We start from the raw sequence: 12,504 nt of genomic DNA, 5'->3' as shown, positions 1-12,504 counted from the left end.
CTGACGCTGGGCTGGTGCTGACTGTCTCACTCGCGGGGCGCTTTGGTTGCAGGCACAGGTCAGACCCCGCACCAGCGCCATGGAGGAGGCCCCCAGTGCTGCAGCAGAGGGGTCTGGGGTGGAATCTGGCTCCGCTGAGCGGGACGTCATCAGGGTGCCGTCGCATCTCGCTATGGAGGTGATTTCCATTGAACTGTTCCTACACGTTCCTTACTAAGCGATGTCTTCATGCAAACAGTTTCGATAGGAAGAAGTAAAACAATTGAGCAATTATTGCAGTCTTGCCCTGTGTATAAAGTAAAAAAGCTACTCGAAAGCAGATTTGGTGACAGTCCTGTATGGCAGCAGCCCCTTGAAGCAGCTGTTTCACACTCAGCTTTTAGACAGCACATTTCTGCTGTGGACACTTTACAGGGTTCACAGAGACACATAATTGGGCTCTCGTTTTGAGTTTTTTTGGTGATGAGTTTTCTTCTTCCATTGGTACTGCACAAAACTTGAATACGGCAAGTGATGCTATGGGATAAAACAGTGTCTTTAAAAAGAAAGGAAGAACAGATTTATTTGGCTACATGCAGTGCAAGCTGGAAGACTTTCTTTAACAAATCCCTAAGGGCATTTAAAAAGAGAATAGATGTGAGCTAGAAACGTGTGAAGTTAAAAGTGGTGTGTCACATTTTTGCCGGGATCTTTACTGTTTTAATGCTGGCTGGGTGACTGTTTTCGCAGATGAGATCCAACTTCTCAATTCAACTTTGTGCCCTGTAACAAAAAGCAGTTGTTACATTCCTGTAGCATTATCATTAAGCAAAGGACACAGCCCGTGATGACGCTGCTGTTCTGCTTTTTGCCCCTTGTGTGCTAAGTGATGGAGGCAGAGAATCGGGACAACGAAGAGGAAAAGCCAGTTCCTCTGGAGGGCCAAGAAGAGACCTTTCCTGCAGCAGAAAGAGGAGTCTCTGGAGCTACAGAGCAGTTTGCTGGCTCTGTGGAAGTGAGACACTATAATAAAAAATATCTATCTTATTCACAGGCTGCGTGACTGGTATTTGTAACTTCATGTTCTCCTATTGCAGTTTTATTGCTGCAAGCACAAAACCAATCAGAACTGCAACAGAGAGAAGCTAATTGGGCAAACATGAAGTACACAAAAGCTCTCATAAAACCGGAGAGGTTCCTTTGTTGTGCTGTATTTGTGTGAAGTTTCTTTTGTCAGGAGTGACCCAGCCTTGCCAGTGCATCTGTGAGCGGATTTTAGAACAAGGGTCTCGTGTTGACTCCTTGTCTGCATCGTTCCTGTCTCGTGATGGCAAAAAGAAGCAGGTTTCTAGAGTTAGATTGAAAAGCCGTTTCAGGTGATGGATTTTTTTTGTTTCAGGAAAAATCTCCTAAGACTTTTTTGGACAAAGTGGGATTAGACGGTCGTCCTCCTGAACTGGGTGACATGGAGCAGCCAAGAGCAGACAGAGGAAACCCTGCCCTTCCTTCAGGAGCTCTGCAGGCACCTGCGTTATCAGGGCAGCTGAGCAGCTCCGCAGAGCCAGGTATCCTTCAGCTCCTCTTTAACAGTACAATACTTGATACCATCTACCAAGCACAGTTCCTAGTTTTCTCCCTTTCTGGTCATTGTTTATCCAACTGGAGGCACAATACTATGAAATTTAGCCTTTTTCTTTATCTTTTTCTCATTTTCTGGGGGGTGGGTTCCAGGTAACATTGGAGAGCGTGGTGGCCAAAAATGGGAAGAGGAACACCAGCAGCGTGGAGCTGAGGAACATGAAATAAGCGGAAGAAGTGAAGAAACCGTAGCAGAAACAGAGCTGGTTGTCCTGGATCCAGAACACGTGAGATGTCCTCAGATCTTGTCATTCTTCTTTGCAGACCTGCTATTTTGATTTGTATAAAATGTGCCAGGTAAATTGTAAGCAGTGGCTTAGCTGTGTGCTAGAACTACGTGTTTATGAAGAGGTTTTGCAAAAGCACTGATGGCTGAATGTGAGCTCCCTCAATGCGAACCCCAGAGTTGCAGTTTCAGAAGTGAACGATGTGGTGGGGCAACTCTGATGCTATTCCGAAAGAGAGGTGCTTGCAGCAAGAGCTCTCAGGTATAGCTCTTCCAATGTGTTTCTGACCTTAAAATACCCTCAGTAGTCGTGTTCTGATGCCAGCAAACCCCGCTGTATAACTCCCCTCACTCGTTACAGTGAGTGTAGCTAAAAAAAGAAAGCGAGTCTCCAAGGCAGAAAACAGGATGTTTTATTTAATAGTGGGAGAAGCAGTAAGGTCTCTTCATCATTTATTTACACAAGTATGTCAAAGTTTATCAGCATCGTACTTCTTTACAGCCTCTCATGAGAAGATTCCAGGCTGCCCTGAAGAATTACCTTACTAAGCAGATGGAAAAAGTGAACCTAGATCTTCAGCAACTGGTATACCGTGTTGTTTCTCTGCCTTCCCACAGCAGCCCAGCCCTGTCCCAGCTGAGGTGAGACAGCTGATTTCTTGTGTTCGCAGAGGACAGCAACCAAGAAGAGCAAAGCAGAGAGAGAAGAGCTTGGGGTGACTCTTTTCGGGGTGCAGCAGCAGCTGGCCCATCTGCAGCTGGAACTGGAGAAGAGCCACGACCGCTGCTCTCAGATGGCCATGGTGCGCCGGCAGCTGGAAGAGGAACTGGAGGACCTCAGGCTTACTTACAAGAAAATGTGTCAAAACACAGATGATGAACGCAAGAAAGGTGACTGGGGCAGTCCTTGCAATATTTCCTAATTCTAGTGCTATGGGGAGAAACGAATTTGAATGTAAGTCAAGCATTGGATTGAAAAATACAGTAAAATTCATCAGGAATAATGCACTCGTTGAAAAGTTTGGCAGATATTCCTGGCTGCCGTATAATTTGTGTTCTTTTAAGACCACATTGCTATGTTGTACTTCTAAGAAGGTCTTTAGGGCTAAAACTACAACTACTTGTGTTCTGTGACTTGGAAAAAGGAAGATCCTCGTTGCTCTGTTATCTGTGCCTGTGTCTCTGTCGGGGTGTGATGAGATTGCCAAGGTCATTAGGGGAGTCCAGGAGTATGAGAGCAGCATCCAAGTGGAGGCCCATTTCAGCCAAAGAGCTGGATTTGATCATTCTTCTTGCGTGCAGGCATTTGGGTAGGAAACACTAAAACAATTTGAATGGCAAGGGTAGATAAGCATTTAAAATAAATTGCCTAGAAAGTTGTGCAGGTTATTGAAAGAGCTAGAGAAGCATTCAACAGACTGAGAAAGAGATGGTTCGGGTTTGGGGCAGAGGGGTGGACTCACAGCCTCCCGAGGCCCCTTCTTTGATTTCCTGAGGTTCTCTGTGCTGAGAATCAAGGAATTGCTTACCAAGGCTTTTAGCTTTACTTATGGAGCTATACTCCAAAGCTGATGTAAACTCTCATGTCAGGGAGGGCTGACTTAGCTGGCGCATGTGTGAGTTTTGCTTTGGGTGCTTCTATGTTCTTTCCCTTTAATCTCTATTTAAAGCGTGTCCTACAAATGTACTTTTCTGCAAATATTTTTCCTTCTGCCTCCCCAGTTTCTGCAATGCAGACGGAGGTTGAAAACCTGGCCTTGCATCTCCTCCACGTGCAGAATATGGAGCAGGATATGCGTCATAATATTTTAATCGCCAAGCGGTCGATGAAGAAGGCTGAGGCAGAGAAGGTCCAGGCTGAGGTGGAAAAGAACAAACAGGTATGGAGTAAAACCATCTGCTCTGAAAGAAAGAAATACAGGTGCCAGTTAGTGATGGCTCCTGGAGGACGTGCTGCCTTGTCAGGAGGAAGGCTGTAATGAGTGAATTGTGCGACATCTGAGGGGATATTTTTTCCCAAATAATTGAAAAATCAAAACCACGGGCTTTTTTCGCGATGAGAAGTGAACTTTGGAAATGAAGCGGGGCGGTCGGTGAGCTGGAGCTCCCTCTGCTGCTTTCTGCTGGCAGCAGGACACAGGCTGGGGGTTGTTAACGCACAACTGCGTGCAAACGCTTGAAATCGAATGGATTTCGATGTTTTCTAAAACAAAGTCTTCTAAAATATAAATGATTTCTATTTAAAATAGAAATATAAAGGTTCCCCGCTGCAGGAGACGTGGCACAATGTAATCCATGCTGGCAGGATTGAATGCTGCTTCAGATCTGGAGCACCGATTTACTACTGCAGATGGGATAATGAAAAAATATCAGCCTCGGTTTCTTGAAAGTTGCCACTGCTGCATTCATGAGTCATTTATATCTGAATGGAAAAGTCAAATCTAACCCAGTTGGCAGTTTAATCCCCTTCTAGCCTATGTTATTCTTGTAGAATTTGGTTGGTTATGACTGAGGTTATATGACTCATCCTGAACTGTTTGGCTCCGACTCTTTAGGATCTTCTAGTAGAGCGCTGGACAAGAAAAGTCATCGAACTACAAGAGCGGATTGATCTGCTTGAGGCCCAGTTTGTGGCCCAGGCGGAGGACACCAAAGTAACTCGGCAAGCAGTGAATGAGGTAGGAGGATGCTGCTTGTGTTCCTGGTTAATATTTCCCTCTGGAAGGACTGGCCCTGTGGCTCATCCTCACGTGGTGTGTGCGATCTGGGCCAGAGTCGGATGGCTCCTTCCTGCCTGCAGAAATAAAAACTTCTCCTTCCCCCCCACACTTTGTCCTTAAGGTCTGTAAATCACTTCCTCCCCCACCTTCTCAGCATGTTTTCCTCTTGGAGATCCGTGCTCTGTGGTCTGGTGTGACAAGAAGCCAGACACGCGTTAGCTGGAGCTGTTCCCGCCCAGCGTATTATGAACAGGAAAAAAAATAATAAAATTGCATTGTCACATGAATGTGGTTTCTCAGCCCAGTATAGACTCGTCCTGTCTGCATATTCTCTCTTCCCTAGGCCTGTACGGAGATAGAGGCCATTAACATGGAGAAAAAGCGGCTGATGAAGCACTGGAACAGCAGCTTGGCTGGAATGAAGCAGCGAGATGAGGCCTATGTTGCTGCACAAGAGCTGCTGAGGTACGGTGTCTGAAAACAGTCCCACGAGAGACCGCAAATAATTCGGACAGGGGAGATTCTAAAAGGGGCAGTGTGTTTCCTGTCAGGGTTATTACTGCATATGAAGGATGCGTCAGAACCAGTTTACTGCTGTTAAGCACATCTTAAAGCTAAAGGATAAGAAGTACAGTTCTTTGTTACTATTTTCTTTATCCAAAACACAGCTCTGCCTCAAAATGTGTGGTTTTTTAAAGCTGTTTAGAGTTTTTTCTTGTCAGATTCTATTCCTTTAAAAGAGTTCCTTCACCTTTGCAACGTCTCTCAGTCCAAAGAGCTAGGCAACAAGAAGGATTTATCTATCACTTCCAGCTGGATTTTGTGAGGCCTTTAGAAAGGCAGGACCTTCCTGCTGTAGCCAAAGCGAGTGTTTATTTGGTCTGCGGCCGTAAAGCTTGGCTGATTCTCTAAGAGCAAACAATGCGCTTTTATAGGGTGGCATCCTGGTAAGAATGGAGGGGTGGGGACAGGGCTGAAAGAAGGAATTCATTTTCCTACATGCATTTCTTTTTAAATCTTAATGTCTCCATCCATCTTCCGATGGCTCTGCACTGTCACAGCGGATGAGCCTTTATAAAAGCTCTTCCTTCTTGGTCAGTTGCTGCTGAAATAGCGTGTTTGGAAAGAGGAATTTGTAGATGACTGCTCAGCACATGAGCCAACCCGGGTGGTGATTTTCCATCCTATTTGCCTCTGCAGCAAGTACAGAAATGACCTCAAGTCCCTAGAAATGGACATCCATGGCTGTGGGAAGTCGATCAGGAAGGAGGAGGAGAAGAACGAGCTCCTCCTCACCGCCCTGAGCCGCTCACAGAACGACGCCAAGACGACAAAGAAACTGATTGCCAATTGCCTTTCGAGGCAGGAGGCCTTGAAGAATGAATCTGGCATCTACACTTGCGTTCTCCAGGAGACAGAGCAGGCCCTCACCAGGACCAAGACGGTGAGGAGAGTTACTGGGAAGAAAAATCCTTTTGAATTGGACACAGATATTTAATCCCCTTCCTCAAAGAGCTGTAACGATCCTGTCTCTGTCTTCCCTACCTTGTAGGTTCAAGCTGCTCATCTGAATGAGTTACTGTCCCTCAGTAAGGATATAAACAAAGGAACTGCGGTGAATGAGCAGATGGAGAATGAAATCATGGCAAAGCTTCAGGAGCAGATGATGTCCAGCAAAGCCGCAAAATACTCTTCACAGCTGGCTGCAAAACTTCGTCAGAGAAAACCAGAGCTGGTATGGTATCTCCTCCATTTGGGAGGGCAGGGCAAGGAAACCGCCTAGAGCAGTTCAGGTGTGTTTTGTCAGTGTCTTCAATTTGGTTTTCAGGTCTGCAACTGAAACTCCGCTGGGTTTGCAAATCCAATTTGGTTCTTCCAGTGATCCTATTGCAGGATTATGGCGTATGCGAGAGAGCTTGGCCAGAAAGGCCTGACACACAATGTACCATTCTTTCTTTACTTAAAAAGTGGGGCAGAATGATGAATCCTGGGAGTATTTACTGTAAAGTGGTTCAAGATCTTAAGTACTGCAGGAAGACAGTGGATATATGGTACTTCAATACTGCACGTTGAACTAACTTATACCTCTCTACTGCGTCAGGGAATGTGCAGTTTCTAAGTAGGGATTACAGACCAAGAGCAGTCAAACCAGCTGCACGGTTCTACATGGCGTGAGAAGTTGCTCTCTTTGGGAGTGTGTAACTGGTGCAGATAGAAAACCGAGAAGAGTCAGCATAGTATTCATCGTATCAGGTTGTGTGGGCTGGCACTAACGCAGCGCACTCACATCTCCATGTGTCCATGGGTTACCTCAGCCCAAGATTATGGGCTTGGAAAAGACCACATTACAACCTCTCGTGGTGTGGTCCATGGCCACGCTTTGGGCTTGCACAGTTGCTGTTGGGCGAGGGATGCGTTTGTCAGGTATGGTGGAGAAGGTGCGATGTAGCAATGTCCCAACTGCTGCAAGCCAGGTAACAGGCATCTGGGTAACTGCAGACGGGAGGAGTGTGGTCTCTTAAAAGGTTTTGGGATGTTTAGGCTCCTTAATGCTTTTCAAGAGCGTTATGGCAGAGGTGAGTACTGCTACCTCTTGTCAATTGATGGAGAAACAACGGCACAGAGGTGTTAAATAGCTTGCTCACAGCTTGTAGCACAGACCTGGGAGCAGAATCGAAATCCCCCGATCCCTGTGCTTTGATAAGTGGGCATCACAGATCAGTGAGTTGCTGTTGGTGGCAATGATTTGTTTTCTGTCTGTTGATATTCCTAGGAGCTGAATTTTTGCAAGGTTGAGAACGAGATAGCACGGGTTGTTCTGAATGCAACCGAAACCGAGGGCAGGCTGACGGTTCTCCAAAAAACGCTTTGTGAGCTGGACAAGGAAATAAAAAATGCCCATGATCTGCTTAGCTCCAGGGAGCGTGAGATCGCAAAGTGCAGCGTCCTGATTGAGAACAAGGGAGGGGTCATCAGCCAGAACAAGAAGAGGCTGGAGAAGATTCTTGCAGAGCTGGGGGTAGGTACCTTTACGTTTCAGTCCCAGACTTGATTGTATTCTTTGTTGTGACCACCAATGCCCTTGATAATTGCAACTGCATGAGTGCTGGACAGTTAAAACTTTGGGGCATTGGTGTTGTGATTTAAAAGCTGCAGTAGTTAATGTCAGTGTTTATGTTTGTTGAACGGTTCCTAATGCACGTGAAGAGGAGCTGGCATTGGGGAATTGTGAAATGAGGGTGTGCCTGGCACAGATTTCTGCAGGGACTTGTTTACACCTGGTGAAAACGTTGAATGGCATCAATACTCTGGGTGTAAACAGGATCTCTGCGAAGACAGACAAGGGGAGAGCGGAACAGGCAGAGTCACTGGAGTCACTGGTGGCTGTCCCCATCCAGATGACACCCAGAGCTGTCCCTAGCACTGGGAGCGAAGACCTTTATGGATACCAGCACAAAAACGAGTGCTATGGCATCCACTTCACAAACCTTTGAATGTCCACGTGTAGCTGTTGTAAGGGCTTAGGAGGCCCTCCAGCCACTCACTGAGTCCAGGAACCTCTCAGGCTTCTGGTGCGTTTATTCCTGTGAGGTCAGGGCTTATTAGCCCCGTGTAGCTCGTGGGGAATAGGATGGTAAGATAAATGGGGGCAGAAGGTAACAGACAAAATAACAGTGTAGTTGGAGAATTGAGTAGGCACCTTCTGCACTGATGCTATAAACAAGAGCTCCAGCAGCTTCTGCCTGGCTAATCCCAAACCCTGCCCTCGTACAGGGGCACGAATTGGGACCGTGGGAAATTGAGATCACCGGGCTGACCAAGCACATAGAAGAATGCAACTGCGAGACGATGACGCTACAGAAGCGCTGGCTCGATCTGCAGAAAGAGCTGGTCGAGTTAACACACGAGCGGGAGGAACAAATCGCCTCCTTGGATATGTTGAAGAAACAGTTCACAGTAATGCAGCAGAAGAAACTGCGCACCGAAAGTAAGTCATTCCCTGGCTCTTTCTTAAAATGCTCCTCCGTGGATGGAGGAAAAGGGAGCAAAGGCTTGCAGACGGGCAAAGGTAACCTCCACCAAAGAGGTTCTTTCCTGTGACCACCCATCCTGCTGTCGTAGCTGACGCAGCCGAACCCTGTCATGTGTTACACTTCTGAAATCAAGTTTGCAAGTAATTGGTAGGTAAATGTCCCCCAAAATAATAGGACTTTCCCTGGGCCAAAACCAACTCTTTTCCATAGTAGTGTCCTTCGAAACCTTATTTGATTTTTCGGGCTTGTGGAGAAATGTTTTGGCTGGGTACGTGGGACACAGGGGGCTCTGTGTTGTCTGGTCTAACAGGAGTTTGTCACGCCCTCGCCTGGGAATTTTAAGACTGGTAGGTAAATGTCCCCCAAAATAATAGGACTTTCCCTGGGCCAAAACCAACTCTTTTCCATAGTAGTGTCCTTCGAAACCTTATTTGATTTTTCGGGCTTGTGGAGAAATGTTTTGGCTGGGTACGTGGGACACAGGGGGCTCTGTGTTGTCTGGTCTAACAGGAGTTTGTCACGCCCTCGCCTGGGAATTTTAAGACTTTCTTCTGTTCACCTGTAGATGAAATTCAGCTGAAACAAAAGAACAGAAAGACATCGAACGCCACATGAAGAACATGTCCAACGACTTGATAAAGTTGAATGTGTTGATCAACAAGAACAAGAGCAGCTTCGAGGAGCTGCAGTATGGCAACGTCATCACAGAGAACGAGTTTGTGCACTCTCTCAAGGTACAGAGGCTTGACGTCTCGTTTCCAGGTCTCAGCCTCCCATGAGAGGCAAACAGTGATCCTGCAAATCTCTCTTGGTCTGACAATGTTGTATTGGGTTATGGTTCCCAATCCTAGGCGGCAGAAAGAGAATCCATTGAGATGCAGGAGAGGCACAGCCAATTGACTGAGGAGAAGGAAAGGCTCCTGAACAGCCTGGTGGAAGCAGAGTAGGTACCAGAGAGACTCGTGTGTTGTGCCACAGTCTTGAACTTTTGTGCATGTGTCTGTGCTCCTTTTCCTCTCCAATCATCAAACTGAGCCAGCACCGGCAAATGCGCTTCTTTCTGTCCTTCTTGGAGAAGATGAAAGGAGTTTAATGAATTTTTTGAAATGCAAAAACTGAAAGGTGCTTTGGCCATCTCTGGAGCCAGCAAGAGCTGAGAGGATGTTGGCTGTACCCACTGCAGCAGGCTTGTGCTGGACCTTGCCAAGATCTGCATGGGAAGCCCATCTCCTCTGCCAGTAACCCAGAGCGAGCGTGCTGCACTGGGCCATGAACCGGCTCCATCAGCCCCTGCCGGTCTGGGCTTGTTTCCACAGTCATCATCTACAGTTTCTAAACTGCAGAGCTTCCTGTCTGATTTCACGCTGCTCTGTTGCTGCCCTTTTACCACATCCCACCTGCAAATCCTTAGTTCAGCTCTGAGGAGCATCCTCTGGTGTTCACAAAGGCACCGCTTTCCCTCTCTTGTCGTTGAAGGCATCAAATCATGCTGTGGGAGAAAAAGATCCAGCTGATGAGAGAGATGCGTGCGGCGGTGGATTCTGACATAAGCCGAGGAGAAATCCACACCATGAGGATGGAGATTCGCAGGATGCAGGTGAGCCCCTGGGAAGGGGGACTGGGGAGGGGAAGCTGCACACAGCGTGCTCAGCTTTGGAGTTGCTGGATCATAAGGCAGGAGATGAGAAACAGGCTGGAGAAGCAGCATCTGCAAGGCCATGGCAGGAGTGGAAATCTTAGCACCCTGCAGCTACACTGAATTAAAGACATCCAGCACGCACACACTCGACGTGTTCTCTGTGTGTGCTGCGTGATAGGCTGCAGCAGAACCCTGACATACCCAAGAGATCTATTTACAGTGTAACGTCTGCCCCTTATTCTGTGACCCAGTTTATAAGCAATGAAATGTTGGTTACTAAGTACTGCATCATCTTAACCACTGGTTGGGAAAGCCTTCTGTCTTGTGGCAAAGCAGCTCTTCCCTTTCATTCTCGGGATGCTTCTGCTTTTCTGCTTTTCCTATTGCTGATGAGTTCAGTGAAACATCTTGAAGATGACTTTAGACGAGTTGACAATCCAGTGCTCTGCCTTCCGGATCCACGCAGGGCAAGCCAGGTTTGGATTGACAGCAGATTTGGCTCGCCAAGGCTCACGTGTATCTGGTGGCTGTTGACACACGGAAGACGTCACTTGGGTGCCGTTCGTAGCCCTTCATTATATTCAGCCTATTTTCTGTCTTGACGAATGGCAGATCCGCCATGGCCAGCTGATAAAGCAGCAGGAGAAAATGGTTCGTGATATGGAGGCATCTGTTTCTCGCAGAGAGGCGATAGCGATTCATAGAGAGGGTCAGAGCAAAACAGATAAGAAACACATCACTTCCAACATGCGACTCCAACGCAAGAAACAGGAGCTGAGAAAGAGGATCAGAGAAACCCAGAAGGTGAGCAAGTAAAACAGGGCCTGTACTGTACAGTACACAGACCCTGCCCATGGGGTGGGCTTTGGAGACTCATTCAAAACCTCCAAACAGAGGGGTTGCAGGCGAACTGGAGCACCAGAACCTGCCATTTGCTTCTCTTCCATTTACCAGAACGCTCAGGACTGCAACAAAACCATCCTGGAGCTGGAGAGCACCCACACGTCCCTCAGCGCCGCCCTCGCAGAAAAGGAGCAGGAGCTGCTCAGGCTGCAGGCCGAGTCCCACGGCCTCGAGTCCGACACCGAGAGTCTGCGCAGCAGGAAGCGCTGGGTGAGAGCAGGAGCTGCTGCTTTTGTCTGCTCCCAGCTCCCTGTCCCTCCTGTCCCCACCGCCCTGAGCTGACACGGCATCTTAGCAACACTTTAACTGAGCACACTTTGAGGGCACATACATAGGAACGTAGTGACTGAAGGACATCATTTATAGATCGAAAATATCACAGCTGTCCTCTGCGAGCGCTAGCTGGCTGCTCGTGAGGATGTTACAAATTTGAGAGCCAGCTCAAGGTCCTGAATGAGCTCCTGTGATGTTTTTAAGTTGGGGAAACTGTCCTGGCTGGGGTTACCTTGAATGCATGGGGTATTTCCCTGATTTCTGGAACTGTGTGACATGGCCGTGCCTCTGCAGCGCTCGGCGTGGGGAGGCTGTCTGGCCATCACGATGGGGAAGTCCCAGCAGCAGCCCTTTGGTTTCAGAGCCCACGGTTACAGCGGCTGTGGCACGAACCACGTCGGTTTCTTGGTTCTTTTCAGCGTGCAGGCTGCTGTCAAAGCTGTTTCCGTTTTTGCTTTCCTCAGAACCTTTTGGAGATCGTGGCCTACCAGACACGCCAGAAGCACCTGCAGGCGCTGAAGGAAGGGATGGGGAAGTCCCAGCAGCAGCCCTTTGGTTTCAGAGCCCACGGTTACAGCGGCTGTGGCACGAACCACGTCGGTTTCTTGGTTCTTTTCAGCGTGCAGGCTGCTGTCAAAGCTGTTTCCGTTTTTGCTTTCCTCAGAACCTTTTGGAGATCGTGGCCTACCAGACACGCCAGAAGCACCTGCAGGCGCTGAAGGAAGGGAAGTACCCCCCCCTGTGCCGCACCGAGCAAGCCTGGAGAAACGAGCAGCAGAAACTGCAGGAGCGGCTCCGGGCCATCAAAGCCATCGTCCACCAGATCCTGCAGGAGCATCCCCAGCACCACGGGGCTCTCCAGTGGCTCTGTCAGTGCCTGGAGTCCAGGCTCGGCTCGCAGGAAGCCTGACAGAGACACGGACAAAAGACACACAACCATCTGTTCCTGTTCTGCTAGAGGCTGCAGGCTTTGTAAATGAATCGATACAAAACCAAACGACTACGGTGTAATATTTATTAAAGATGTAGCGTTGCACATTTGTTTTGTTTCTGTTTATGTCACCTTTGCTGCAAAGGGCAGGGCAGGTTCAC

At 48.1% G+C, this 12,504-nt stretch overlaps 1 protein-coding gene across 1 annotated transcript; it reads left to right on the top strand.

The window, feature by feature from the left end:
- Positions 1 to 866: 866 nt before the first annotated feature.
- CCDC40 (coiled-coil domain containing 40) lies at positions 867 to 12,322 on the top strand (the record flags this gene model as incomplete). The annotated part of the gene is given in 20 exon segments (XM_010191170.1): positions 867 to 994; positions 1,077 to 1,132; positions 1,217 to 1,235; positions 1,379 to 1,568; positions 1,711 to 1,844; positions 2,346 to 2,429; positions 2,515 to 2,734; positions 3,566 to 3,723; positions 4,399 to 4,521; positions 4,907 to 5,028; positions 5,764 to 6,007; positions 6,116 to 6,298; positions 7,337 to 7,582; positions 8,338 to 8,551; positions 9,141 to 9,331; positions 9,449 to 9,540; positions 10,074 to 10,194; positions 10,849 to 11,040; positions 11,191 to 11,349; positions 12,077 to 12,322. Coding segments are annotated over 20 exon segments (3,122 nt in total), but the record flags the coding sequence as incomplete, so codon positions are not given.
- Positions 12,323 to 12,504: the final 182 nt, after the last annotated feature.

Source organism: Mesitornis unicolor, unplaced genomic scaffold, assembly GCF_000695765.1.
Source record: "Mesitornis unicolor isolate BGI_N332 unplaced genomic scaffold, ASM69576v1 scaffold50018, whole genome shotgun sequence".
Taxonomy (NCBI): Eukaryota; Metazoa; Chordata; class Aves; order Mesitornithiformes; family Mesitornithidae; genus Mesitornis; species Mesitornis unicolor.
The sequence above is the reverse complement of the archived record's forward strand: the minus strand, read 5'-3'. Positions and strand labels throughout refer to the sequence as shown.